Genomic DNA, 26,365 nt, shown 5'->3' on the forward strand with positions numbered 1-26,365 from the left:
CACTACTGTATTCTGAAACTCCCATGCATTTACTCTCCAAGTTAGAGAGCTCAGAAACATGACTTCCATGGACTGCAGCTCCTGGGTTCTCCAATCCATGGCCTCCAGAAAAGGAAGTCTTTCGGAGCACTGCATAGCAGGGGCAGCTCTCCCCACCTCAGGTCAGATCACACGCTTCCAATAGTGATTGAAATTGCACAGCACTATCCAGGGTTATCCAGTGTGGTGCGGTGGATAGAGTGATAGACTAAGACTCAGGAGACCTGGGTTCAAATTTTTGTTCAGCCATGAAATCTCATTGGGGGGCAGTGCATGGATTGAAATAGTTAAAACCGTTGAAATATCTCACTTACTTTGAAAGCACTACTAGGGTTGCTATAAATTGGTTTTGACTGGACGTCACAAAAATCAAACAGGGCTCCACTTCAATTGTCTTATGGTTTAAGTTAACAACATCCACAGAGTAGACCTTTGGTCTAGATGGGCGGGGTATAAATCTAATAAAATAAAATAAATAAATGCCTGCTATATTACAAAAGGACTAAGACTGAGTGTGTGAACTATCTGTGGTCCATCTCAGGTTTGTCAATCTATGTCTCAGTTCTCATATTCTACCAGTTGCAACTTGACCTAGAAGACCAATTCAAACCGTAACCACCTGCCGCTCTGCAGGATTTTCTTGCAAGAATTCTGAGGGACGGCTTTGTGAGCCTGTTACTGTAAACTGATCATAATAGACATCCTGACCCAAAAGCAAGAAAGCAAGGTATCTAAGCTACACACATACTGTGATGACAGGTGGAAAAGAGGGTTTTTGTTTGTTTGTTTGTTTTGTTTTTTGGAAGTAAGTCAGCAAGACTTGCTTCTGAGCAAACATGGATTTGATTCAGTGGGATGTGCAGCAACTAAGATTGTCACGTCTTCTTTTGTTACGACACCTTCCTCCATTTAAAAGGTGGCCAGAAGACAATCCTCCTTTGGATGCTGTCCTTCCCTTGAAAAGCATCTAAGCTTCATTTTAAGAGAAAAAAATCATCAGTAGGGGGAGAGGGAGGCCAGGGACCTTGAAGTTGCCCAGTGGCCCACAGGAACCGTCCTCTGCCCTGGAGGCTCCAGAAGCTCATAGATCCTCTGTTTATTTACTCCCTGGCTCAAGTGACATGCACTTTTGCAATTTTGCTTCATTTATAAAAATGCTCTCTCTACATGTGCATTTGCACCCATGGATGAGCGAATGCCATTTAATGCAAACCAGCATCCCGGTTCATCCTCCTGTTCTGGCATTGTGGAAGTGGTTGGCCTCCTAGTAGCCCACCAACCAGCAAGCTGATCGGCATCCCATGTTTTGAAGAGTCAGGCCTGTGATTCAGCTGGAGCGACGCCATCGCTCACCAGGCCCAGTGCCCAGTGCTGGGCGGAAAGGAAGTCTGTATTCCGGCTGCTCTTTGGAAAGGGCAGGGGGTTGAAGAGAGAAGCAGGAAAGAGGGACGACAGACAGGAAGCCAGAGAAAAGCATTCAGAGCAGAACTAGCTGTCTTCATTCTGACAAGGAACTGGGAGAGAAGAAGGGCTTTCGAGCCGGCTTGGGGGGGGGGGGGAAACAGCTCTTGCAGAGGGTGTGTGGGCGTCATGGCGCCTGCTATTTGCTGCCAGATGGCTGCTGCTGAGGGAACGGCGCGCCTTCTCTTGTTTGGTGGCACTTGTTTTTCATATTGCTGCTCTGCCACACATCAAGCCATGACACTTTGACACAAAGAGGACTTTCTCGCCACCATCTCCTGGGAAGTGTAAATCGATCATCATTCTCTCCCCCCCCGGTCTGGATTTTTCTTATCTCTTAAGACACTGTTTTGGGGAAAAAAGCAGGCTCTCATATGTGTCTAAAACAGGCCACAAGCCAACAATTTGTGTATGGGGGCTGGTGGATTCTGATTTAATTCTCTCTGCCACCTCTCTGCAGCCAATATTTGTATGGAGAAAGTTGGGGAGGGGGGAGAGCGGAAACCCAGAATGAGCTCAAAGCCTCAAAGGGAGGTTAAAAATAATAAAAAGGTATTCTTCGGTTATGATTGGAGGGAGAGAAGCAATAAAGAAAATTCTATTTATTTATTTATTTATTTATTTATTTATTTATTTATTTATTTATTTATTTATTTATTTTATTTTATTTTATTTTATTTTATTTTATTTTATTTTATTTTATTTTATTTATATCCCGCCTATCTAGCCACTTAAGACCACTCTAGGCGGCTTACAACAAGTGTAATTACAATATGATTAAAACAATATTAAATAAGGGGGAAAACTTAGACAAGGTGGGACAAAGACGAGGGGAGAGAAAAAAGAGGAAAGGTCAGGAATTGGCGGGGAAGGCCTGCTGAAACATCAGTGTTTTTAATTGAGTTTTAAAAAGGAACATGGTAAGCATGGGGAAAGAAGAATGGGAGACAGGTAGAAGGCAGTACGGCTGGGCAGCATTTTGCTTCTCTGCGCAACCTAACACACGCAGAATAAAGGAGGCAGTGAGGAGGCTACTGCCCAAGGCAAGTTTAAAATGATAATGGGGGAACAACAACCTACATTAAAGGAATTCAAGTCTGCAGAAACAGATGAGCTGAATCAAAGGATACTAAAGGAAATTGCAAATGTAATCTTCCCTTAATCTTTGAGAATTATTGGAGGATGTTCCTGAAGACGATGGGCAGGCCAATGTTCTCCCTATCTTCAAAATAATTATCTTTAGATAACTATTATAAATGGGTTTGGGTCTTGTCCCTTGTCAGAAGACTAGCAGGAGCAATCCAGGGAACTCGCAAGGAAACAGATACCCAGGATTTGGGTCTGGTAGGGCTTCTGTTTGTTAGATTTCTGCAACAGAAGGAGGAAAATGGACAGCAGCTTCCAAGTTCATAAAAAAAAACTTTCTAGAACAAACTCTTTCGCTGAAGAGAATGTCACAATGTTCTCCTGGCCAGGTTGGCAAAACCCAGGCTAGCTAGACAATGCTGCAGTCACGTGGATTTTTGGCTGGTTGACAGGCTATACCCAAAGGGTGAGGTCTAATGGTCTCTCCTCACCCTGAAAAGAAATGGGGAGTGGGCTGCCACAAGATTCCATTCTGGACCTGGTATTGTTCAACCTCTTTATTGATGACTTGGATGAATATCCATGACATTTGCAGATGGCACTAAACTAGGGGTCAGGCGAGAGTAATACTTCAGAAAACAGAATGAGGATACAAGAGGCCCTAAATAGATTGGAAAACAGTGCCAGAGCAAGCAAAACAAGTTTCATTTGGGGTGGGGAGGAGCAAAAATCTCCATTAAGGCAGGAAAAACAAGATGCACAAATATAGATGAGTGACAGCTACCTTGGCAGTAGTATTTGTGAAAAAGATTTGGGGGTCTTACTTGACCACAAGCTAAACCTCAGTCCCCAGTGTGCTGCAGCAGCAAAAGAAAGCAAATGTAATACTTAGTGGCATCAAGGAAAGTAATCTCATACTACTGTATCCTGCTTTGCTCAGACATCACCTGGCATACTGTGTCCAGTTCTGGGCACGCACAGACTACAACTTGTCTAAGGGGGAAAGCAACCAAGATTGTAAAAGGTCTGGAAACCAAACTCCATGCAGAATAGTAGAGGGATCAAGACCTGCTTAGTCTGGAAAAGAGAAGGTTGGGAAGTGATATGATAGTCATCTCTGAATAGTTAATAGGCTATTATGTGGAAGATGGAGCAGCTCCGGAGAGAAGTCCTTGAAGCAATGAACGTCCGGATCCTGACGTTAAGAGCTATGCAACAATAGAAGGTGATATCCTCGCCTTCATCAAAGTTTTTAAAAAAGAGTTTCGATCGACATCTGCCAGGGAGAATTAGCAATTTTCTGCTTCATCGCAGGTGGGACTTTACCTTTGAGATCCCCTTCCAGCTCTAAAGTTCCACGATTCTACTCTGTCTGTGATTGATTGATTGATTGATTTGTTGGTTGGTTGGTTGGTTGGTTGGTTGGTTGGTTGGTTGGTTGGTTGGTTGGTTGGTTGGTTGGTTGGTTGGTTGGTTGGTTGGTTGGTTGGTTGGTTGGTTGGTTGGTTGGTTGGTTGGTTAAGGGATACCTTACTGGGACAGATCAAGAAGGATTTCCACAATTCAGAGCTTAGGAAAGATTTTCCCCCTCTCTTCTAAACTGTAACTCTCAGAATCTCCTACATCAAGTCGTCATGGACCATTCTGGGAGTTCTCATCCAGAACAGTCACTTTTCCAGGCTTATCAGAAACCAACTGTATACACTCTGGTCTAACTTTTGCCAAATTTTCCTTATAATAGCTTTGGACAGATTCGTCCGCATGCCGTTTTTTCAAATTATTTGCATATAATTATTATTATAGCTGTGACTGTGACTTCTCTGTATTTTGTCCTGCTATTTGTGTCAGAGCTGGCACAGGTAAATTCAGTGTGTTTTCCACTGACTACATAACATACAGCTAACTGTGAAAAAGCCCAGGCTTTTCTCATGAGCATTTGTTCCTTTTTAGATGGAGCTGTTGGTTTTTTTCTTGCATCGCATTCCGCTTGCATTGCATTGTTTTGGTGCTTTCTGCATGGACCGAAAGGTCCAATTGATAACTTCAGCCACACTCAGCAACATCTCCCTCTTCTTATCTCTTTTCTGAATTGTGTTTTTATTTTTTAAATTTTCTGTTTATACTTAGTGCTACATGAGATGAGTGTTACACAAGTTGTTATATCAACCAGCGCTAGATCACATGCCCTTTTTTAAAAAAAGATGTAGAGAAGAGGATTGATGTTAGTAACAAAGGAGGGCAGGCAACTGTAATCCAGGTGAGAATTTGAGCTATATGAATTGCAGTGTGGACTCTTGCCCTAAAACTTCCTGGGGTAATAAAACATTTCAGCGTGAATGGCATTGGTTTAACTACCATATGAAATTTTAAGTTGAGTTGAATCAACCTGGAACAGCCTCCCTCTCTCATTGTACTTGCATGTTAAGCTACTACGACAAAAACAGTAAACAATCTTGTGAAAATTCATGAGATTATTTGGCACAAGCTTTCATGGGCAAGCAGTACAAGATTCAAGCCAGCATTAAATATTTGATATCTGTGGTTTATGTTGGATTGGTTTTAAATATATATATATATATATATATATATATATATATATATATATATATATATATATATATATATATATATATATATATATATATATATATATATATATATATATATATATATATATATATATATATATATATATATATATATATATATATATATATATATATATATATATATATAAAAGGCAAGCAGCAAAGCTTGTGCACAGCCGTTTGAAGCATTAAGATAAAAAAAAACCACTCACAGAGTAAAAAATGTATCCTCCCTTTTTTTGTATGTGTTTGTGCCAGGAGTTGAAAGCAAATAAAATAATAATCTGGTCTTTGTTAAGAACACTGTAGAACTTTTACTGCTTAAAACACATGTAGAATAAAACCCACAGCGCTCTGACATTTTGGTGCTTTATATATGTGCTTGACATAGTTACGTTAGTATGTCATCCTTAAACTTGACCAATATAGTTACTCTAAGACAGTGGTCCCCAACCTTGGGCCTCCAGATGTTCTTGGACTACAGCTCCCAGAAGCCTTCACCACCACCTCTGCTGGCCAGGATTTCTGGGAGTTGAAGTCCAAGAACATCTGGAGGCCCAAGGTTGGGGACCACTGCTCTAAGAGACAACAGACTCATTTGACAGCGAAACCCATCAGCCACATCTGACAAAACTACATTCTATCACATATTTGACCCTATCAATCATCTATCTATTTTGTCCCCATCTGACAAAACTACTAACGACTACTTGCTTTGTATATTCTGATTGGTCAGAATGATTCACTATGCAAATATCACATTCTAGCCCTTCTCATATAAATACATATACTGTGTATGTACACACACACACACACTGTTGTACAATCACATCTTCCAAAAGTTTGAATGCCGTGTTCCAAGCATCTGAAGAAGTGGGACACAGTCCACAAAAATGTATGGCAGATAAAATCTGTTAGTCTTACAGATAACAGAAGTCTCCTTGTTGTTTTTCCTGATTCATTCCCCCTTTTCTTGTTTGAGAATTTTTAAATATCAGATCATTGCTAGATCAGATTTGCTACACTCACTTAATTTTCATAATTATTTTTTTCACCCAAGAAAGCTTCAACTCTGTCATGATCTCTGTCAGCCATGGTCAACTTTTTTGTTGTTTAGTCATTAAGTCGTGTATGACTCTTCATGACCCCATGGACCACAGGATGCCAGGCCCTCCTGTCTTCCACTGCCTCCCGGAGTTGGGTCAAATTCATGTTGGTAGCTTTGGTGACACTATCCAGCCATCTCATCCTCTGTCGTCCCCTTCTCCTTTTGTCTTCACATTTTCCTAACATCAGGGGCTTTTCCAGGGAGTCTTCTCTTCTCATGAGGTGGCCAAAGTATTGGAGCCTCAGCTTCAGAATCTGTCCTTCCAGTGAGCACTCTGGTTTGATTTCCTTCAAAATGGATAGTTTTTTTTCTCCTTGCAGTCCAGGGGACTCTCTAGAGTCTCCTCCAGCATCACAATTCAAAAGCATCAATTCTTCGGCGGCCAGCCTTCTTTATGGTCCAGCTCTCACTTCCATACATTGCTACTGGAAAAACCATAGCTTTGACTATGCGGGCCTTTCTTGGCAAGGTGATGTCTCTGCCTTTTAAGATGCTGTCTAGGTTTGTCATTGCTTTCCTCCCCAGAAGCATGCATCTTTTAATTTGGTGGCTGCTGTCACCATCTGCGGTGATCATGGAGCCCAAGAAAGTAAAATCTGTCACTGCCTCCATTTCTTCCCCTTCTATTTGCCAGGAGGTGATGGAACCAGTGGCCATGATCTTAGTTTTTCTGATGTTGAGCTTCAGACCATTTTTTGCGCTCTCCTCTTTCATCCTCATTAAGAGGTTCTTTAATTCCTCCTCACTTTCTGCCATCAGAGTGGTATCATCTGCATATCGGAGGTTGTTGATATTTCTTCCGGCAATCTTAATTCTGCCTTGGGATTCCTCCAGTCCAGCCTTCCGCATGATGTATTCTGCATATAAGTTGAATAAGCTGGGGGACAATATACAGCCTTGTCATACTCCTTTCCCAATTTTGAACCAATTATTTGTTCCAGATCCAGTTCTAGCTGTTGCTTCCTGTCCCACGTATAGGTTTCTCAGGAGATAGATAAGGTGATCAGGCACTCCCATTCCTTTAAGAACTTGCCTTAGTTTGTTGTGGTCAACATAGTCAAAGGCTTTTGCGTAATCAATGGAGCAGAAGTAGATGATTTTCTGGAACTCTCTGGCTTTCTCCATTATCCAGCGCATGTTAGCAATTTGGTGGCTCGTTCCTCTGCCCCTTTGGAATCCAGCTTGTACTTCTGGGAGTTCTCGGTCCACATACCGTTGAAGCCTACCTTGGAGGATTTTGAGCATAACCTTGCTAGCGTGTGAAATGAGTGCAATTGTACAGTAGTTGGAGCATTCTTTGGCCCTGCCCTTCTTTGGGATTTGGATGTAGACTGATCTTTTCTAGTCCTCTGGCCACTGCTGAGTTTTCCAAACTTGCTGGCATATTGAGTGTAGCACCTTAACAGACAATCATCTCCAAACTCTGATATTGTTTTGGTGCCACATTTGACTCATCCCAAAACAGTTCACAGGATTTACATCCTATTGCTTTCTGGGGACTCATATTTGAAATAAGGCTGAGGCACTATCTTATAATGACATTGTGCTGTTTGATGAATATTTTACAGGAGAACATTAATTTAGAAGTGTTTGTGAAAAAAAAAACCTTAGTATTTTAGTCTGACTAAATATTTGGAGAATTTTCATCTTGTCTTGCGTTTGTTGATGTATTTGCAGAAGCTTTCAGGAGATAACAGTTTGTTATGTATATGCAGATGTCTGTGTTATTGTATATAATGATTTGTATACAATATGCAACACAGTCTGTTTTTATGCAACACTTTGAGACGCTCTACAATTATGAAAATCTTCATAACATTCACCTACTTCACTATACACATTGTTTCTTGTACTGCTTCTGTCTCCAATTTACTCCATTTTATATACCTTTTCCTTGCCATTTTTAAAAATAGCATCGGCTGATGCAAAGCATCCAGCCTGGTGTTGCTAAGGAAGAAATTAAATTCAAATCCAGGTCCTTCATCTCCTTCAGGGAGTTACTATCGGTTTCCATGCTAACTACCAGTGAGTAGGATTCGCCTGCCACAAGGAAACTAGGACATACGATTCCTCACAAGTTTTATATTTTGGGGAACTTACAAAATGTCTTCTTCTTCTTCTTCTTCTTCTTCTTCTTCTTCTTTTTTACTAAAATAAATGCAGACCAAAGTCACCACTTAAAAGTGGAACTGCTTTTAGATGCAGTGACAGGTTCGTATTTCTAGCGAGGCCCCTTCCGTGGGGATCAGGCCTAATTAAAATGAAAATTAATTTATTTTCAAAAAAAAAAATTAAAAGCAGCAAACCTGTTCCAAAACGAACAAGAAAAGATGCAAAAGGGGACAGGGCTCCTGTGTCTTTAAAAAAGGGTACAGAGTGTGGATGATGGCCATTTTCATTTATTATACAGTGAGATGATATGAGAAAGAAGGTCACAGACAGGGAGCTCTACCCGTGGTCAGATTGGAAGAGTTCCCTTTTAGACTACAAGGCCCAGAATTCCTCAGCCTGCCTGCCACCCGGACCTCTTGTGAAGTTTTGAGAGCAGCCAAAGTTACCGTCAACGTGGAATTCACAAGAAGGGGGAAGTGACATGGAAGCAAAGGTGGGGGAGATTTAAAAAATCTAACATTCTTCTCTTCTATTGCCATTTGCCATGAGGTCTGTCTCCTTGCCCTCAGGCTTGGGATAAGGAAAGGTACCAACTCCCTAAGACCTTCGCTAGCTCCCTGAGGCCTGTCAACTCGTGGAAGGCACAATACCATATGAAATGGCCAAAAGGTCCATACATGTGAGCTGTTTAGGTGTAGTTTGGTCACAGAAATGGGCTAAATCCGTGATTCTGTGATGTAACAGTGGCTGGGCTCTTGAGTCAGAGTATCCTGTCTTTCTGATCAGGAGGAACGACTGCAACTTTGGAAGACTGGTTTGATTTTAGCTTTTAAAGACATGTAATGTACAGTTTGATCCTGACTGTCAATCAACAGTTGACTCTGGTTAATACAACTACTGCAACCATTAGGAAGAACTTGGTTCCACTGACCTCACTCTGCCCCCCCCGTGCTCTCTCTCTCTCTCTCTCTCTCTCTCTCTCTCTCTCTCTCTCTCTCACACACACACACACACACACACACGTGCAAATACAACTTTCATCAGACAAGAATCCATACATTTTTACACGCCTCCTACAGAAAGTGACAGATGCCTTCCATCTATACTGTGTTGTTCACTCCCCAGTGTACAACTCATTAGCAAATTTGGCTCTAGGATTTAAGAAAAAAAGATGAAAGAAAACACACGGTCGCTTTTCTACATCAAATAATATCTGCAGTTTGTCAGAAGGCCAATTTCACCCCTCTTGAAATGTCTTTCCTCCCCCGCAAAGCTGTATCCATAATGTGGTGTGCAAATGCGTTCAGCAGAAAGCTCTGGGTTTGCATATACAAATTCTGTTCACCTGCGGATTAGAGTAAAGAAAGTTCAGGGCACCGAGAAGTGTGAGCTATTGCTATTTGCACAGGGCAAAGATTTGTATGCCCCAAACAGAGAGGGCAAATTTTGTTGCCCAGCATGATCTTTCCTTTAATTACAGAAATGTGAAGCCTCTTGAATTTGTTTCTACTTATTTCAGTGGTCAAGGAATGTTAATGGTGGATTCTAGCAGTGGTGTAGCATGGCAAGGCCACAGGGGCAGTTGCCCTTGGTGCAAAATTCGTAGGGGTGCCACATTTCAGCCCTGCCGTGGAGCCATCAGGCAAGGCAATGCTCACAGTGGGCGGGAAAGCACCTGTGGTTCCTCTCCACTCTTGGTCCATTTCCCTCTCTGGGTAAGCCATGACAGCAGGGCTTGGCGATGACCGAGTGGATCTGCCAGAGGGTAGGCAGCCCAGACGGAGGGTGAAGGATGGCCTGGAGCAGCCCGGCCTCCCTCCCTGGGTGTGAACAAAACGGGTGGGTGAGCCATGTGGAGGGGACGGCATGGAGAGCAATTGCAAGTTAAGAGCCTCGTGGCGCAGTGGTTAAACTGCTGTACTGCAGCTAAAACTGTGCTCACGACCTGGGGTTCAAATCCCAGTTAGCCGGCTCAAGGTTGACTCAACCTTCTATCCTTCCGAGGTCGGTAAAATGAGCACCCAGCTTGCTGGGGGGGGGGCAATGTGTAGCCTGCATAATTAAAAAATTGTAAACTGCCCGGAGAGTGCTTGTAGCGCTATGGGGCGGTATATAAGTACAATAAATAAATACATATATAAGTATTGCAGCCTTGAGGGGATGCAATACTTGCCTGGCCCCAGGTGCTGGCAACCCCTGCTATGCCACTGGATTCCAGTTGCTCCAGTCTATGCGGAATGTGTTAAAACACCACGGGACTGCCTTTTGCTTCTGCCCAGAGAGTATGGTTGGTAGAGAATGTTACCACTTTCCTATCAGATCACTGTTTTCAGAAGGGCCATATACTGTGGCCGTGGTCCTCTGCAGCAGTGGTCCCCAACCTTGGGCCTCTAGATGTTCTTGGACTTCAACTCCCAGAAATCTTGGTAAAGGCTTCTGGGAGTTGTAGTCCAAGAACATCTGGAGGCCCAAGGTTGGGGACCACTGCTCTACAGGATGACCTGGACATACAGTGGACCCTTGACTTATGGAATTAATCTGTATTGGAACGGTGGCTGCAGGTCAAAAAGTCTGTAGGTCGAGGCTCTATTGACCTACAATGCGTTGAAAACCGATTAATCCGTAAGCAGCCGTTTTTGTTCCATTTTGTTTTGTTTTTTCCCACTCTGTAGGTCGATTCTCCGGCTGCAAGTCGAACCCAAATTTTGCGGCCAGAGAAGTCTGTAACTCGAAAAGTCTGTAAGTGGAGCCGTCTGGAAGTCGAGGGTCCACTGTACTGCCTGGCTGGCTGGCTGGGATTTAACCTCTCCCATAATCACCTAACCAGCATCGCCATCAAGTATGGAGTTCTTCCTTTTTCCCACTTCTGCTGCCTCCTGCACCTTTAGCTTCCTCTCTTACATCCCCACAGCCTCATCAGGACCTTGATTTTGCCCACAATGCCTAAGAAAAGACCTCCTTTTGAGGGAGCTGAGAGTCAGTGGCAGGACCAGATGCCAGGTTCATCCAGCCACGTCTTCACCTATGGCTTGGCACAGACAACTCATAGACCGGGTAGAAGAACCACCCGCTCCCTAATGGCAGGTGCTATGTGAGGGGCAAATAATCCAGCCTGAAACCCTAGACAGCAGCCCTGGTCTGTCAAGGTTGACCATACTTGGAAGAGCTTGAGAAAGTCTCGTTCCTGCCTAACTTCTCCCAGAATTCTTCCATCAACCCAGCTGCCAGTCAATCTGGCTGGAGCATTGTAGAGTCTCAAAAAGTGACTTCCCCAAGCTGTGGGACTGGATTCTTTGGACCAATGATCTCAATCAGTAGAAGGCAGCTCCCCTGAGACCTTTCTTCATGCCAAAGCATTGGGAGGATGTTGACTTTGGCCTTCACCCACAAGGTCTCCAGCTCTGCCCTCAGCACCTTTCCTCTCTTTTCTTGTTCCCTTCCCAGTTTCCCCTCCTCTGTGCTGAGTTTTTTGACTGCACCTTCCCTGCGGCTGGGATGGGTCCTCTTATACTTCATTCTGTAAACTGCCATTGTAACATAACACATGTCAAACTGCACAACTGTTTTGCGTTTCTCCCTCTTTAATTAATCAGGTGACACTAAAAGCTTAAATGAAATATTTTGTAAAAATAATTTTGCCCCAACTCTGGGAGGCTGTGGAAGACAGGAGGGCCTGGCGTGCTGTGGTCCATGGGGTCACGAACAGTCGGACACGACTTAACGACTAAAGAACAACAACAAAAATAATAATCGTGATATTATTAATAAGAATAGGCTGGTAATTTTTGAGGTATCCAAACCATTCCCATACACAAACAATATGATAATTAATTAATTTAATGTGCATCATTCAAAACAAATCTGCATAATTTTTCTGTAATGAAATACTCTGGTTTAAGTATTTAAAACGTGGTATTTCTGTTGCAATAAATTTGCTTGAAGGGAAAAAAAAGAAAAGAAAGCTGGATAGGGCTCTGATTTATGCAATATAATTTCAGAGCAGTAAGATCCCTTTTTGCACCTCACAGCTTCAGCTCCTCAGAAAAAATTGCTGCACATATTGCCCTGCTCGCACAATGCAATTTAATTTCTCTTGATGCATAGCACACTTTAAGGGTTGCAGCAGCCTTAAAAGGTCCCTTTGTGCGGTACTGTGTTGTCAGTTAATTGCCGCTCTATGTTGGGTTCTCCAACATAGCTTTCGAGGGGTGGTGTGTGGGGGAAGAGTGCCCACATGCTGTGCTAATAAGCCCTTTGATCCAAATTGCTTTTAATGTGGACGTACATTATCTCATTGTGCAGTAGCTTCCTAGAAAAACTTGGGCTTCCTAGAAAAACTACAGGCTCAAGAATGCATGCAAAGGACTGTGAAAAGAACACCCAAATGGAGCTTTATTTATTTATTTATTTATTTATTTATTTATTTATTTATTTATTTATACCCCACCTATCTAGTCGATTGTGACCACTCTAGGCGGCTTACAGCTTGGAAAGATTACTTTTTTTAGACTACAAACAATGGTGGATTCCAGCTCAGGAAATGTCTCCATCTCAGCAATTTTGGGTGTTTCACCATCATACCAAGAGGTCCCAATGAAACTCTCCCCATAACCATGGGATTTCCTGCCATCCACAAGAAAGACCATAGCTCTTGATTTCCCCCACCCTAACATTTTGTGTTCATTTCCTACAGTTTGGGTGGGGGACTTTTGCAACTTCAGGTGGCTAGAACTTCTTGAGTTGGAGGCTTTCACCATTATTGCAAATCCACCAACAAGCAAACCAATAAACAAAAAACCTTCCAAATCCTGCTTAAAGAAGCATTTTAAAGGGTGTCCACAGCTTTTTCCGAAGAACTGGGAAAAAGGCAGCTGATTGTGAAAGCTGGTTTCCAAGGCTGATTAGGAGTGGAGTAATCCTGAACTATCAAGGTCGAAGATTGAAATTGTTTTCTGTTTCTAGTATTTTCTTGAAGTCATGGGAAATGGGTGAGGTAGTCATACAGAGGAGAGGCAGGGTCTGTTCTGTCATCCCAGAGTGCAGGACATGTAATAATGGGCTCTAGTTACAGGAAGCCAGATTTCGATTGAATGTCAGGAAAAATTTCTTAACTGTTGGAACAGTATGTCAATTATCTAAGGAGGTGGAGAACACTCCAAGGCTGGAGGCATTCAAGAGAAATAGGACAATCATCTGTCGGATCTGCTTTGATTTGGATTCCAGCACTGGACTCAATTGCTCTTCCGATTCAATTATTCTATGATTCTAGGAAAGATTTCAGTGATCCCCGCTATAAAACAAAATTGAGCAAACAAGACTCTTCTTAAAATAAGGTGTCTGCAATTTGTTTGCAAAAATTTGCTCTGAAAGACAATTTATTTCTGAAGGAAATTAGGAGTTGAATGATCCTCCACTATTGTGAAGCAACACAGGAAATTTAAATGAAGCACTAATCTTCTAAAGCATGCAACAACAATGAAAATGTGTTGTTCTTTTCAATGGGAAATACCATGAGATAATTAAGGAGCCCTGTGAAATTTCCTATAAGATTGCTCTCCAAAGCATTCTCACAGTGGGACATTTCATGGTGAGAAAAGACAATTTTTTCCCTCTTCTTGAGAGAGAAGTAGAAGCTCTGAGATTCACAGCCTTACCCTGAGGCATCCATTTTCACTGAACTTATTAGGAAGGAATGTCAAGAATCTTGTAGTCTAACTGCACAAGCAAGATTCTTCAGGGCATTAATTCTCAAATTTGAGCCTCTACGTGATTTTGGGAAATGAGATTCACATCCTTCATTTCATAACATTTCTGACCATGGTAGTTAGAGCTTCTGGGAGCTGATGTCCAACATTTGGGGGAACCATGTCCAGTTTCCTGGCATGGTTCCTGAGCTGTATGAAGTTCTCCTGCTGCTTCAGGTAGGAAGCTGAACTTTGCCCCCAGGTGTCCATGCTGGTGTCACTGATGTCACATGTTCCCATGTACATATCAATATCCGTCTGACCTCCACCCCCCTCCAAATGTTGCTTTTGAGGGTAGAGGAAGAGACGGTGGACATGACTGTGGTAGTGGTGTGGCCACCACCAGGAGAAAAAAGAAAAGGGGAAGAAAGAGACCACATGCCAGTGTCTCCCCTCTCTGTGGAAACCGTCTCCATCAAGAGCTTTCTGGAGACCTGCCTGTAGCTACTGTTCCCTTGGTAGCAAGTGGAATCGCAAATGTGCTGCTCACTTCTCTCTGCCGCCCGAAGTGGCCACTTTGTTCTACTTGATCGCAGGGAAGGCCCTGTATTGCGCTACCTGTTTCAGAATCCTCATCAAAGCTGCAAAGACTTGATCCTTTGTTTAGCAGCAGTCGTTGTTTTATATGAAAAAAAGAGAGCTTTCTAGGATGTGGAGGAAGGGTCCTGGAAGAATGGCAGACGGCAGAATTAAATTGACGGATGATTGGATGGCATCTTTTCATCACTTTTCTGCCCACCAGGATTGCTAAAGTGATGTTCAGTAAGACAGGCATTCTTTAACACTAGATTTAAAGCTATTTGATGGACTATTTTTAAAACCCATTTTAACACCCCAAGCCCTTTCTGATAGTGCAGTTTTGGTTGCGTGTCAGAAGGATTGAATCAACTTGGCTTCTCTTGGGAGGAGTTCCACCACAGAAGTTCAACTAAAGAGAAGACCCCAGCCCCAGTACTATTGTTATTGTTGTTGTTGTTGTCGTCCTCCTCCTTATCATCATCATCATCATCAGTAGTAGTAGGAGGAGGAGGAACAGCTGTGGTGGTACCAGTGGCAGCAGCAGCATTACTTTTCTTATTACTAATATTACTACTTTGGAAAGTGTTTGGAAACTTTAGTGGGTCCAAAATGCTGCAGCCAGATTGTTAGAGGTGGTTATAAGGATCACATAACCCTTAGATTCTGAGTCAGCCCTAGAGCCCTCCTTTTTGTGATTTTTGTGATTTCTGTGACATAGTTGTTTCAGCTGAAGCTTCTGACAGCCTCTTTAAATTATGATCAGAGGGTTTAGAAAGTTTAGATCCAGAGCTAGATGCTGATTTTGATTCAGAGTCTTCTCTTTTCCAGAAAATTCTACTTTCTCGTATATTTTTAACTGCAACTCTGCTTTCTCTGTTTTGATTTTCCTTGTCTCTTAATGTTTAAATGTTGACTTTCAATGATGCAAGTCATCTTGAGTCCTTCTAAACAAGAAAGGTGGGGTAAAAACATTTTAAATATTGATTGATTTATTTTATTCATTTATTTAAAATATTTTTATCCCACTTTTCCCCTTAGAAAAGGACCCAAGGTGGCCTTCAGCATTTAAAGACAATATTTAGCAACAAAACAATGAGTATGCAAGGGTAGTGTGCGTCATTAAAAGGCAATATTTAAAGGTAAAAACAGCATAGAAATATTTAAAAGGAACAAGCAAACATAACTTCCCATGAGTACATGGTTTCATTGTACACTCCAAACAGAAGGGGTGGTTGCTGTTTTGGTCACACTTTATGAGATATGCCATTTCCGCCCAGGCAGTTTGGGTTTGGATTAGCCCCTTCTGCTGTGAGATGGGAAATGCCTATACAGTGTAAGAGGGTTAGAGCTGTCTCCTCTAACCTGGCCGTTCCCAAATGCTTTGGGATACGATTCCCATCCCTCCCCCACTCCGGCTGGATGGAGGCTGCCATTCAAACGTCTACTAGGCATCAGGTAGTGGGAGGTGAGGTTAAAGAGTCAGCCTTAGCTCATGGAGAACCAGGAGGAAGGCCCACACTCAGCCGTCAAGATCACTGGGTCATTTGGGGTCAGTGCCTTACAGTTGTTATGATCCTCAAGCAAGTGGGGGTGGTGGGGAGAGAGTGGCACATGGTGCCTTGAACCCTCTGAAGAAACATTGTTTGCATATAAACCTGGGGACCTACTGTGCCACTTGAAGCTGTGGAGAAGGGGGATGCGGTGGTCTGACACATCGCTGTCATGATTTTGTTCTGTGCTCTCCATGCAGGGCTTTCAAAGGGCAACCTGTGCTGGGGACAGATTCTGACCCACTTTCGCTGATCTGCTTCAAACTCATCCTGCTTTGTACATCCCACCTCTTTCTCCTCCCTTGTGACCTATCAGTAGGCAGACGTCCCACCCAGCCACCGCCTCGGAGGACGAAAATTCTCCAGGCAGCTGAAGCGATGAGACAAGCTGATGATAACTTGCTAAAAGCAGCAAAAGAGCTCGGGTGTGGGTGTGGATGCCAAGTCCATCCCTTCCTCGCTGCAGCTAATAATGCAATAAATTAGTTATTCTTTAATACTGTGGCATTTTTTATAGATACGGTAGGTAGGTAGGTAGGTAGGTAGGTAGGTAGGTAGGTAGGTAGGTAGGTAGGTAGGTAGGTAGGTAGGTAGGTAGGTAGGTAGGTAGGTAGGTAGGTAGGTAGGTAGGGCATGTTCAATCCTCTCATTCAAGAGACAAAATCACTTGGGTAATAAGCCCTGCAATTTGATTAGAAAGGACCAGTCCGTCTGTTGGGCAGAATGAAGAAGCTAGCTTAGGTGACACATGCTGGGTTATGACAACAAACTGTTGAAGGACAGCACAGTGAGTGCCTCATAATCTGAACTGTTCTCTTTATAGCGACTGGAGAAAAGTTCATTATGGACTACAGTTCCCAGAATCCCTAGAGAACACATTTCTCTCCCCCCCCATCCCCAATACTGGAAGGTGGATTCTGATAACTACAGCTCTTAAAAAAAACAACACTTTTGTATGCTAGTGGTTGTCAACCATAAATAGCTACTCTCTAGTCTCTTTCTCTTTTGATCTCAAAAATGACAATCTAATAAAGGCGAGATGTCTGTACAGGGAAAAACGGCTGTGGTGTTGTGTTTTGTTTTATTTTGTTTTAATTGTGCTGAAACTGTTATGTAGAATAATGAGGGGTTATCACATCTTTTAAAGTGGCATGATCGTCTTGATTATACAGTATCTGTAACAAACCTCTTGACAGCCTCCTTCCCCCCCCCCCCCCCCCCCCCGTCCTGCTGATGCACTGTGCATTTGATTTCAGGATAGATTCTTTTTAAAAAAATGAAAGTAAATTCACCTTATTCATTTTCTACGATATTGGAAAACACATGGAAAAAAAATAAAAGCCAAGGGAGAAACAAAACACGCATGTGTCTACATTTGACCATTCAAGGTAAAATAAATGGGAAAAGAAAAGGGGGAAAGAAAAGGTCCTCTTGCAATGGTCTTGGATCCCCCAGAGGTTCTTGGATTAAAACTCCCAGAAGCCTTCACCACGAGCTGTGCTGCCCATGGTTCCCGAAAGGTGTGGTCCAAGAACATCTGGGGACCCAAGGATGAGAAGCACTGTCCTACGAGGGAAACAAATGATCTGGATGTAACTCAGCATCACTGCTTAGAGCTGCCACCAGCAAAGTCGGAACAGCTATGAGAATGTCCAGCCTCCAGTAAGGAAGGAATAAGAAGGACAATAAGAAGGAGGGCTAAAGAGCTAAATGGGAAGCCAGTGAAGTTCCATTTTCGCATATCTGGTTTTGCGTTATAGCAGGACTGGGGCATGCGTGGATCTCCAGGAGTTGTTGCCATACAACCCCCACATTCCTCCCCCATAGACCCTGTTTGCTAGGACTGAGGAGAGCTAAAGTGCAGCAACATGTAGAAGGCTACCCACTCCTACATTCAAGACATGTGTTTGCATTAAATGGGATACAGTGGTGCCTCACTAGACGATTGCCTCGCGGGGTGAAAAACCCGCAAGACGATTGGTTTTTGCGATCGCCATGGTGCTTCGCAAGGCGTTTTTAAGACTGATGCTTCGCAAGACAAATAAATTTCATTCGTTTTGTGAGGTTCCCATAGGGAACCTCGCAAGACGATTTTTTCACAAGACGATAATTTTCACGGAACGAATTAAAATTGTCTAGCGATGCACCACTGTATATAGATCCCACTAAGTAGCCATAGCTCAGTGGCAGAGCACCTGTTTGGCATTCAAAAGGTCCCAAGGTCAGTTTGCAACAGGGGGTTCAATTGTTACTTGAAACCATGCAGAGAGCTGCTGCCAGTCAGGGCCACCGATACTGGGTTGATTAGATGGACCAACTCTTTATCAGACAGCTTCCTATGTTTCTGTAAACAGAAAGTTCACACAGAAATAGGAGGAAAGACTACTGAGATGGACAGATCAGAGATCTCCATATAATTTAGACTGGTTTCCAGGTCTACCTCTGGCCCATCAATCATAGGATTCTCACTCCTGCACTAAAGAGAATGGCAGAATAATAGTAAGGTGGTTTTTTAAAACTAAGGTGAGAGGCCGCCAATGATGGGTGGATCTTCCACTGAAAGCAATGGGGCGCTTGTGGGAGGCACAGCTTTTACAGTTATCTTTCAAATGAGTATGAAGCTATTGCCCACTCTGTTTGAGGTTTGGTATCTCTGTGGGGCTTTCAGGCTAACCTACATGAACACACACACACACACACACACACACACACACAAAGAGGCCCTTTTTCATTTTAAGAGTCTTTCCAAAGAACCTGAAACAGAAAGAAGAACCCATCAGAAGACCCTGAAATGAAAACTATTTCCTCCCGCACAACCTGAGATCCGAGAGCCTGGATAATTTATGCTGTTAATGCAAAAATCATGCTATTTTGATGGGACAAATAGCTGAAGACATTACAGTATGCAGCAATTCTACCATTCGGAACACTCCTCCCTCTATTCAATGTGTTCCCCAAAAAAAATATTTTTAGAAGCCAAGTTAAAAATGCATCTTTTTTTAAAAATTAAAAACCTTCTCTGCATCATCCAACCTACCGTCTATTACATTGCAATTTTTTTTGTATACAACTATATTGTATGTTCTGCTCTTGTTGTACTCTCTGTGAAAAAATCTTTAGATCTGAAGAGTGTAGAAATATTTGTAAATGCATCAATGAATCTGTCTCTCCCCTCCCTGCCCCCCCAATGAAATTTCTGTGATAAGAGATAGGCAGAAGAACTAAGAGGGAAGAGGGAGGATGTGGGAGGACAATTGATGGAAGACAACAATGTCTGAAAGCTGTTTAAGAGGCGAATTATTGCAGTTTTTTAAAATGCATCTGGAAGTAGATTCATAAATCTATTAGTCTTGAAGTATATCAAAGACTATACAAGTAAATTAATGCTGTACAGTGGTGCCTTGACTTACGAACGCCCCCACATACAAACATTTCAACTTACAAACAGCTCCATTTGCAAAATTTTGCTACAACTTGCAAACGGAGCTTCGACTTACGAAGAAAAAACGTGGGGAAAGTGAGAAATGGACTTTGCCTGGTACTGTAATTTTAAAATGTAAAAATTGGTTTAAAAGGTGCTTGGTTTGGTTTAAAGCTGCTAGTTTGAAAGGTGTTTTGTTTAAAAGGTGTTTGTTCCCTCCCTCCCTCCTTTCCTGCCCCTTTTTAAACCTAAGTCAATTTAGGCTTAAAAAAATTCTCCCCCTAGTGGTAGAGGACGGATTAACTGGTTTTGCATTAGTTCCTATGGGAACTAATGCTTCAACTTACAAACGATGCCTCTAAATACAACCAAACAGCCGGAATGGATTAATCGGGTTTCAGTGCATTTCAATGGGAAATGCTGATTCGACTTACGAACATCTTCTGGGACGGATTAAGTTCATAAATCAAAGCACCACTGTACTTGTGAACTGATTGCTCTTTGCTATTCCAGAGTTGTCTGAAAGAAGCCGGGGAAACATGGATCCTTACCTGGCCATGCTTAATCGCCATTACGTAGGTCCCCCGCACGGGTGCTGCTCGTACACTCGGGATCCTTGCTTTTGCGCTCTATTTCTCCCCCCTTAATCTTCTTCCTAGTCATATGGCCACGGAAACTGGCCTGGATCTTGGCTGCTGCGGCGTTCGCATCCGGGTCGTCCAGGGGAATGTCCAGGATGTCCTCATCCAGCTTGGTGCAAGCCCCTTCCTAAGCCAAGAGTGAAGAGACCAAAATCAACACAAGGGTTGGCCATGCCATCGGATTCCATCTGGTGAACGGATGGTTCTTTGTCATTCTACGGTAGTCTGAAACGAGCCAACCAGCCAGGGAAACTCAGATCTTGACCTGGACAGGCTTAGTCACCCTTAAGAAGTCCAAACACGATGAACCAGTGGAGAGTCACATTATAAGGCACAGACATAGGGTAGAGCAACACTAACCATGTGTCAAGAAGGACTGGTCAGACGCAATGAATGCCATTCAGCAAAGTGTGTTTTCATAAAATTAGAATGTTGTAAGGGACTTCAGAGACCCTGTGCATCTTAATGGTCTTACGTAGTCTTTCTCCTCCTCCAGACTTACTGGTCCTTTGGGAGAGGCTGTTTGGCTGATAAGATCAGAACTTGGTAGTAACCAATTACAAGCAACATAGTCATTTGTAACTAGTTACATTTTTTTAAATCATGAGGATGGAATGAAGCCATAATTTAACAGTTTTGTAACCAATCGAAACAAAGTAAGCTTGTTGGCACCATGAGCAATGCTTTCTTGTTGCATACAAAACGTGCCATTTGAGTGCATTTTGGGGGAAAAGAGGGGTTTTTTTTAATGATTTTTAAATACTTTTATTGATCACAAAAGAAGGCCAAGAAGTAAAGTAATGGACACTCGTTTAAAAAGTGAGCAGGAGCACAACAGGTAATACAAATTATTTTTAAGCATTGTGAGTAGTACTGAAAAGGGGTTACTGTTTGAACACTGTAATCAATGGGGGAGACCAGATGCAGGGTTTACCAAAACATTTTAATTCAAAGTTTATTATTATTTCCACACTCTTCAACAGGAACCAATATGGTACAATGGACAGAATGTTAGACTCGGACGCAGGAGGGCTCGGGTTCAAATCCCTGCTCACAGAAGCTCATTGGATTGTAGCAATGGTAAAACACTAAAAAAAACTATTAGGGCTTGTATATGTTGGAGACAAACAACACAACAGCATATAGTGATACAACACATCACAAGCTATTTTTATCAGCTAAATTATGCCCACATTTATTATTATTATTTATTTATTTTTGACTGGCATAATATTCATGAGAATTAAGGAGAAGAGGTGTGGGTGTTTTTTTTTCATAACAGAAACAAAACAGGCAAATTGTGCAAATATTCACACACACACCCTTCCTCTTGCCTTTTTGTTGTGCTGTTGGGCATATGACCCGGAGGGCAAGCGTTTCCTTGACGGGAGCATGTGGAGGAACACGAATGACAGCCAGCGACAAAGGTTGCACAATTGCTCAGTTGCACTTAAGGATGGGCACGAACCCAATTGTGAAGTGAAAAAAAACCCGCAAGTCAGGTTGGTCTGTGCTTTGGTTCATAGTTAGGGTTGGGGATCCCATTTTGCCAAAATGAAATGAAACACTGAACTTTTTTCCGCTTCCCGCTTTGTTTTCGGCAAAAATGGATGTTCCCGTCCCCTTCCCGCTGCCTTCATCGCCTCCCTCTCTGGTCCTCTGCCTCCACCCTCTCCAGAGACAGTGGTCCAACCTCCCTTCCAGGAAGCTACATAGGCGTGGACATACACAGAGGTGGCTGACTCAGCTCCTGGAAGGGACTCCACTGTCTCTAAAGCTGGTGGTAGTGGAAGAGGAAGAGGAGGAAGTGGCAGGACCAGGTAAGGGGGCAACAGGGCCAGTAAGAAGGGGGCAGAACTATTAGGTTCATCTCCGAGGTGCAAGTCGGAAAAGAAGAACCACAAACCCGTATGTTTTTCTGAGGTTCACGAGTGGTGAACCACAAACCACCTTGATTCGTCATTTTTCCGGTTCCTACCCATCTCTAGCTGTATTGCACAATCCCTACAGAATTCTGGTCAATGTGTCTTAATATATGAGAGGTAGATCTGAAAGCAAAATGTCTACAGGGTTAATATATGTTTGTATATATTAGTTTAGATGCTGGCTGATGGAGGTGACATAGTTCAGGAGGTCGGAGTTTAAATTTCCATTGTGCCTCCCAGGGGGGCAGCCAACCAAAGCCAGCCAGAATGTTTGCGCCCTATGAGGTTGTGTGACCTGTCGTCTGTGTGGCCTTGAGCAGCTGGCACAGGATCAGAGATCCACTAGAGGGAGGGATTGGTCAACACCCCAGAAGGGTTGCCATCGGGTGGAATCAACTTGATGGCATGCCACTGGTGATCATGGTGCTGCCAACAGTGTCCACAATCTCCTACTTGTTGCTTCTGGTGGCATGGAGGTGATCCCAGACTCTCAAAAGCCAGATACGGACACAGGAGTGACCCAAGCATTGTCATCATCGAAGGCAGGAAGAGAAGCAGGCCATGACACAGTGCTGCTCCACCTTCATCTCACCAGCAAAAGCAGACCAGGTAAACAGCCATGCTGAAGAGGGAGGGATCAGCTCACCCTATGGAACAGAGGAGGTGGTGATGCTGCACCCTCTCCACGTAGGAGGAGGAGGCAGAAGTGGGGGTGGTAGAGATATCCCTCTACCACACACTTAAGGAGAAAAAGAAGATGTCAACAAAGATGATACCAGCGGTGGTGGTAGCAGTGGCAGCAGCTACAGCATCTGATATCAGCTTGAGAAGGAGGCCTCCATCCTATCCGATGCCACTGGATACGCGGCCACCCAAATCCATCAGAACCTGGCTCTTCTTTAAAGCTGTCCGGCTGAATAATGACCACTGCGAAGGGGCCTCAAGGTCAAGATTCTGCGGGCAAGGTGGCTGGAGAAATTGGCTGTGCTGTGACACAGGCAATTTCCCCATTCTTCTGATTAGAGACACGAGACGGCAGGCAGCGGCAGTCCCTGTGGGGTGGGCAGCACCAAATTTGACGGCCATCCCATGCGCCATCACCTCATTCAAGTTGATGGAAAGGTTAGCAGCCTTGGCCGTTTCTGCTAAGTCACTCTAGATAAATTCACCAGTGGGAGTTGGCCGGTCAACTCTCCAGAGATGTGTCTAGCGCATTACAGATTCCATGGCGATTGATTGGCCACAACAAATGTGTGAACGAAATGAAAATATGAAATGATTGCAATTTGCAGTCTTGAAGGGACTAACTGCACTGATGAAATCCTGGACCTCCAAGGGGATCCTGTATGCATGTTCTGCCACATATACCTGCAGTAGGCATTAGTGACCAATACACAAATCACATTGGCAGACAAAAATACTACAGTATTTGCAAGATAGTGAAGACCTGCACTGTCCATACTGAAGTCACAGCCAGTGTGACTTTGAAATGGACAAAGAGGCCCCTTCCTACCCATAGTTTTCACCCTAGCTGTGGTATTATAAGAGCTGTAATCCTAGCCATCTGAAGTGCACTAGGTAGGGGAAGGCTGGTGTAAAATGCCTGTTGATCCAGGCACTACATCAGGAATGATTCAAGGGGTTTATTACGGCCAGAGCATAATCTGGTATCTAGCAACAATATTTTCATTATTTGAAAAATTAAATCACCGAGTCAGAGAACACATCGCAGAGGAAACACTGCGTTGATACAAGGGGAAATCGATCGAAGTAGTCAAAACTGTGAATATATTATCTGTGTGATTCATCCTTCATAAGCAATTTCTTCCTTTCTGGTTGGATTCTGTTCTTCTGAGAAATAAATTGCGCGGTGGAGGGTGGCTGGGGCGGGGGAATCTCTCTTGAGACAAGAACTTAGTGGGGATTTTTAAGAAAACAAGCCATAAACATTAGGCACAACTGGCAACCCTCGTCCTGACAATGGACCCCCCACACCCCCACATGCTCCAGAGGAACAATTACTTTAACTGCAATATTTCTTTTGACTCTTGCCCAGATTCATTGTTCTCGGGTGGAAGTGGATGGAACAGCCTGCCTGCATATATTGAGAATCAAACTGTGGCTGAATGTGGTGCATGATGTTCCAGAGTTTTGAATATTTGGTAATGTTCCTCTAGCTATGCAGCTGAAGTGCAGGGATTCACAAGGCAGAATAGCTTCAAGTCCCCCCGGGTTAGTCCACCCTTTTCCCCCCTCATCAGCTGACACATTCTCAGTAACTCAGACATTAGGAGAATACATCGAACAGCAAACTGACACACGTAACTGACTTTCAGCAACAGACTTCAGCAGACTCTAGAAGGGGAAATACCCCTTTCCCCCCTACATTTGCTAAGCTCCACTTAGATTTTTTTAATTTGGGGTTAGAAAAATGGGGGGTGTCTAATACATGGGGGCATCTTATACACAGAAAAATACAGTAGCTCAAAAACAGAGATGTGGGGCACTCTTTGAATTCAGAGGCAGGGAAGGAACAATTGGTTACTGTTGGATAGATGGACCATCATCACAGCCCAGAAGGGCAAGCCAACCCTACTAAAAACAGCTTGCAAGGTTGCAAAAACTCCCAGCACATTTAAGTTCGGTGCGGTAATGCCGATGAGCTCACCATATTTTTTTTTAGAAAATAAAGATTCCCTCCTCCATTAGTCCTTAGTATTCCCTTTCATCTTTGGGAACTTGTGAGCATTGCAGAATGAGCGAGGTAAGGCTTTAATTAATGAAAATTACCAACACCAGGAAGTACTGAAATGGATTACTTGGAACTGATGGGGGGGCGGGAGGGGGGGAGGACAAAATCTTATTTTTTTAAAAAATGGCTTGGGCTGAGGACTTTATCAGCCTCATGATGCAGAACGTACACCAGGAGGATTTCAATCTGTATGTTACAGATCATCTGCCGTTAAAAGCTGAAAATCATTGGTGTTCCACAAATGCAGTTCCAGCAGAGCCCTGCATCTCAGTCATATAGCCTGTGTTAACTTCTCAACAGTTGATCACAAAAGCATAATAATTAACAAACTAAAGGAGGTGTGAACACTTCCTGTCGTGACCATCAGAAATTTTTCAGCACGTAAGCTAATCTCTCCTCTAATGATATGTTATCTCTAATGTATAGTTTGACCCTGAATTGCATTTGCCTCTATGAAAGTTAACCGGCTGTACTAACACTGCTACGATTCTCTGGAACATGCAGCTACTCCCATCTGCTTGCCTTTCTGTCCTGGAAGTGTCTTTAGATGCCAGATCTCGACTTAAAAAAAAAAGGATGCTGGTTCCTGGCAGGATGCAAAGACGAAGCCCAGTGTGAATCTGGGCTGGGATCAGGACACGGAGACCATCAATTTGGGATTCGTTCTGGGAACACAGCCGCTTTCAAGAGCTCTTGATCACATACCCTACTAGCAATAGTGACTATGCAAGCGCTAAAACAACACCGTCCAAACACCAGAGTAAGACAATGACGGGTTTGGGGGTAATCCTAAGCTTTTCAGAAAACAAACATTAATAGGGGAAAGAATTCCAGAGGATGGAATCCCCTGACAGCCCAATAAATGGCTGAGGGTGTTAAGTGAGCACAGATGATGGTTGACTTTTATATTGAGGAACCAGATCATGGAATTGGGGGTGGCTGGATGGAAGGAGCCAAAACAGGAGCATTCTATGCTGCAACATTTTATTGCAGGTCTCATTCACTTGTACTAAGTCAGGACTGAAGCAGTTCAGTCAACTGCCCAACTGCCATATTAAGACAAAGATGAAACCCTCAAAATGAACTAACTCATACACCCGTCTCATTCTAGGCCTTTCCACTAGGGTGAAATTTACGCCAACTTAATTACAGCTTGGTGCTGATGACATCAACCTAATATGTCTTCACACTACAAAGAGACTGTTGGAAGTGATTCACTTTTGTTGTAGTTTTCTCAGACAAGTATTTTTTCTCTTTCAAAACAAAGCCAAGGCAGGGGCGAAAAGAAAAAAGAGAAAGGAGAAAAAAAAAACAAAAAGAGGGAGAGATAAAACACAGTGACTAGAAAGGAGGAAAATGAAAAAATTATGTATCTTACAGTCAAAGCTGGCTGGACAGGATGTTTTAAGTAAGCCAAGC

General features: G+C 43.2%; 1 protein-coding gene across 1 annotated transcript in view; it reads right to left on the bottom strand.

The window, feature by feature from the left end:
* Positions 1–26,365, bottom strand: part of NRGN (neurogranin) — a 49,617-nt gene that overhangs the window by 3,082 nt on the left and 20,170 nt on the right. Inside the window, exon 2 of the mRNA XM_020811544.3 lies at positions 20,180–20,396. Within this exon, the coding sequence (XP_020667203.1) occupies positions 20,190–20,396 (207 nt within the window). The 3' untranslated portion in view covers positions 20,180–20,189. The remainder of the gene's footprint in view (positions 1–20,179; positions 20,397–26,365) is intronic.

This window comes from Pogona vitticeps, chromosome 8 (genome assembly GCF_051106095.1).
Source record: "Pogona vitticeps strain Pit_001003342236 chromosome 8, PviZW2.1, whole genome shotgun sequence".
In the NCBI taxonomy this organism is placed as follows: Eukaryota; Metazoa; Chordata; class Lepidosauria; order Squamata; family Agamidae; genus Pogona; species Pogona vitticeps.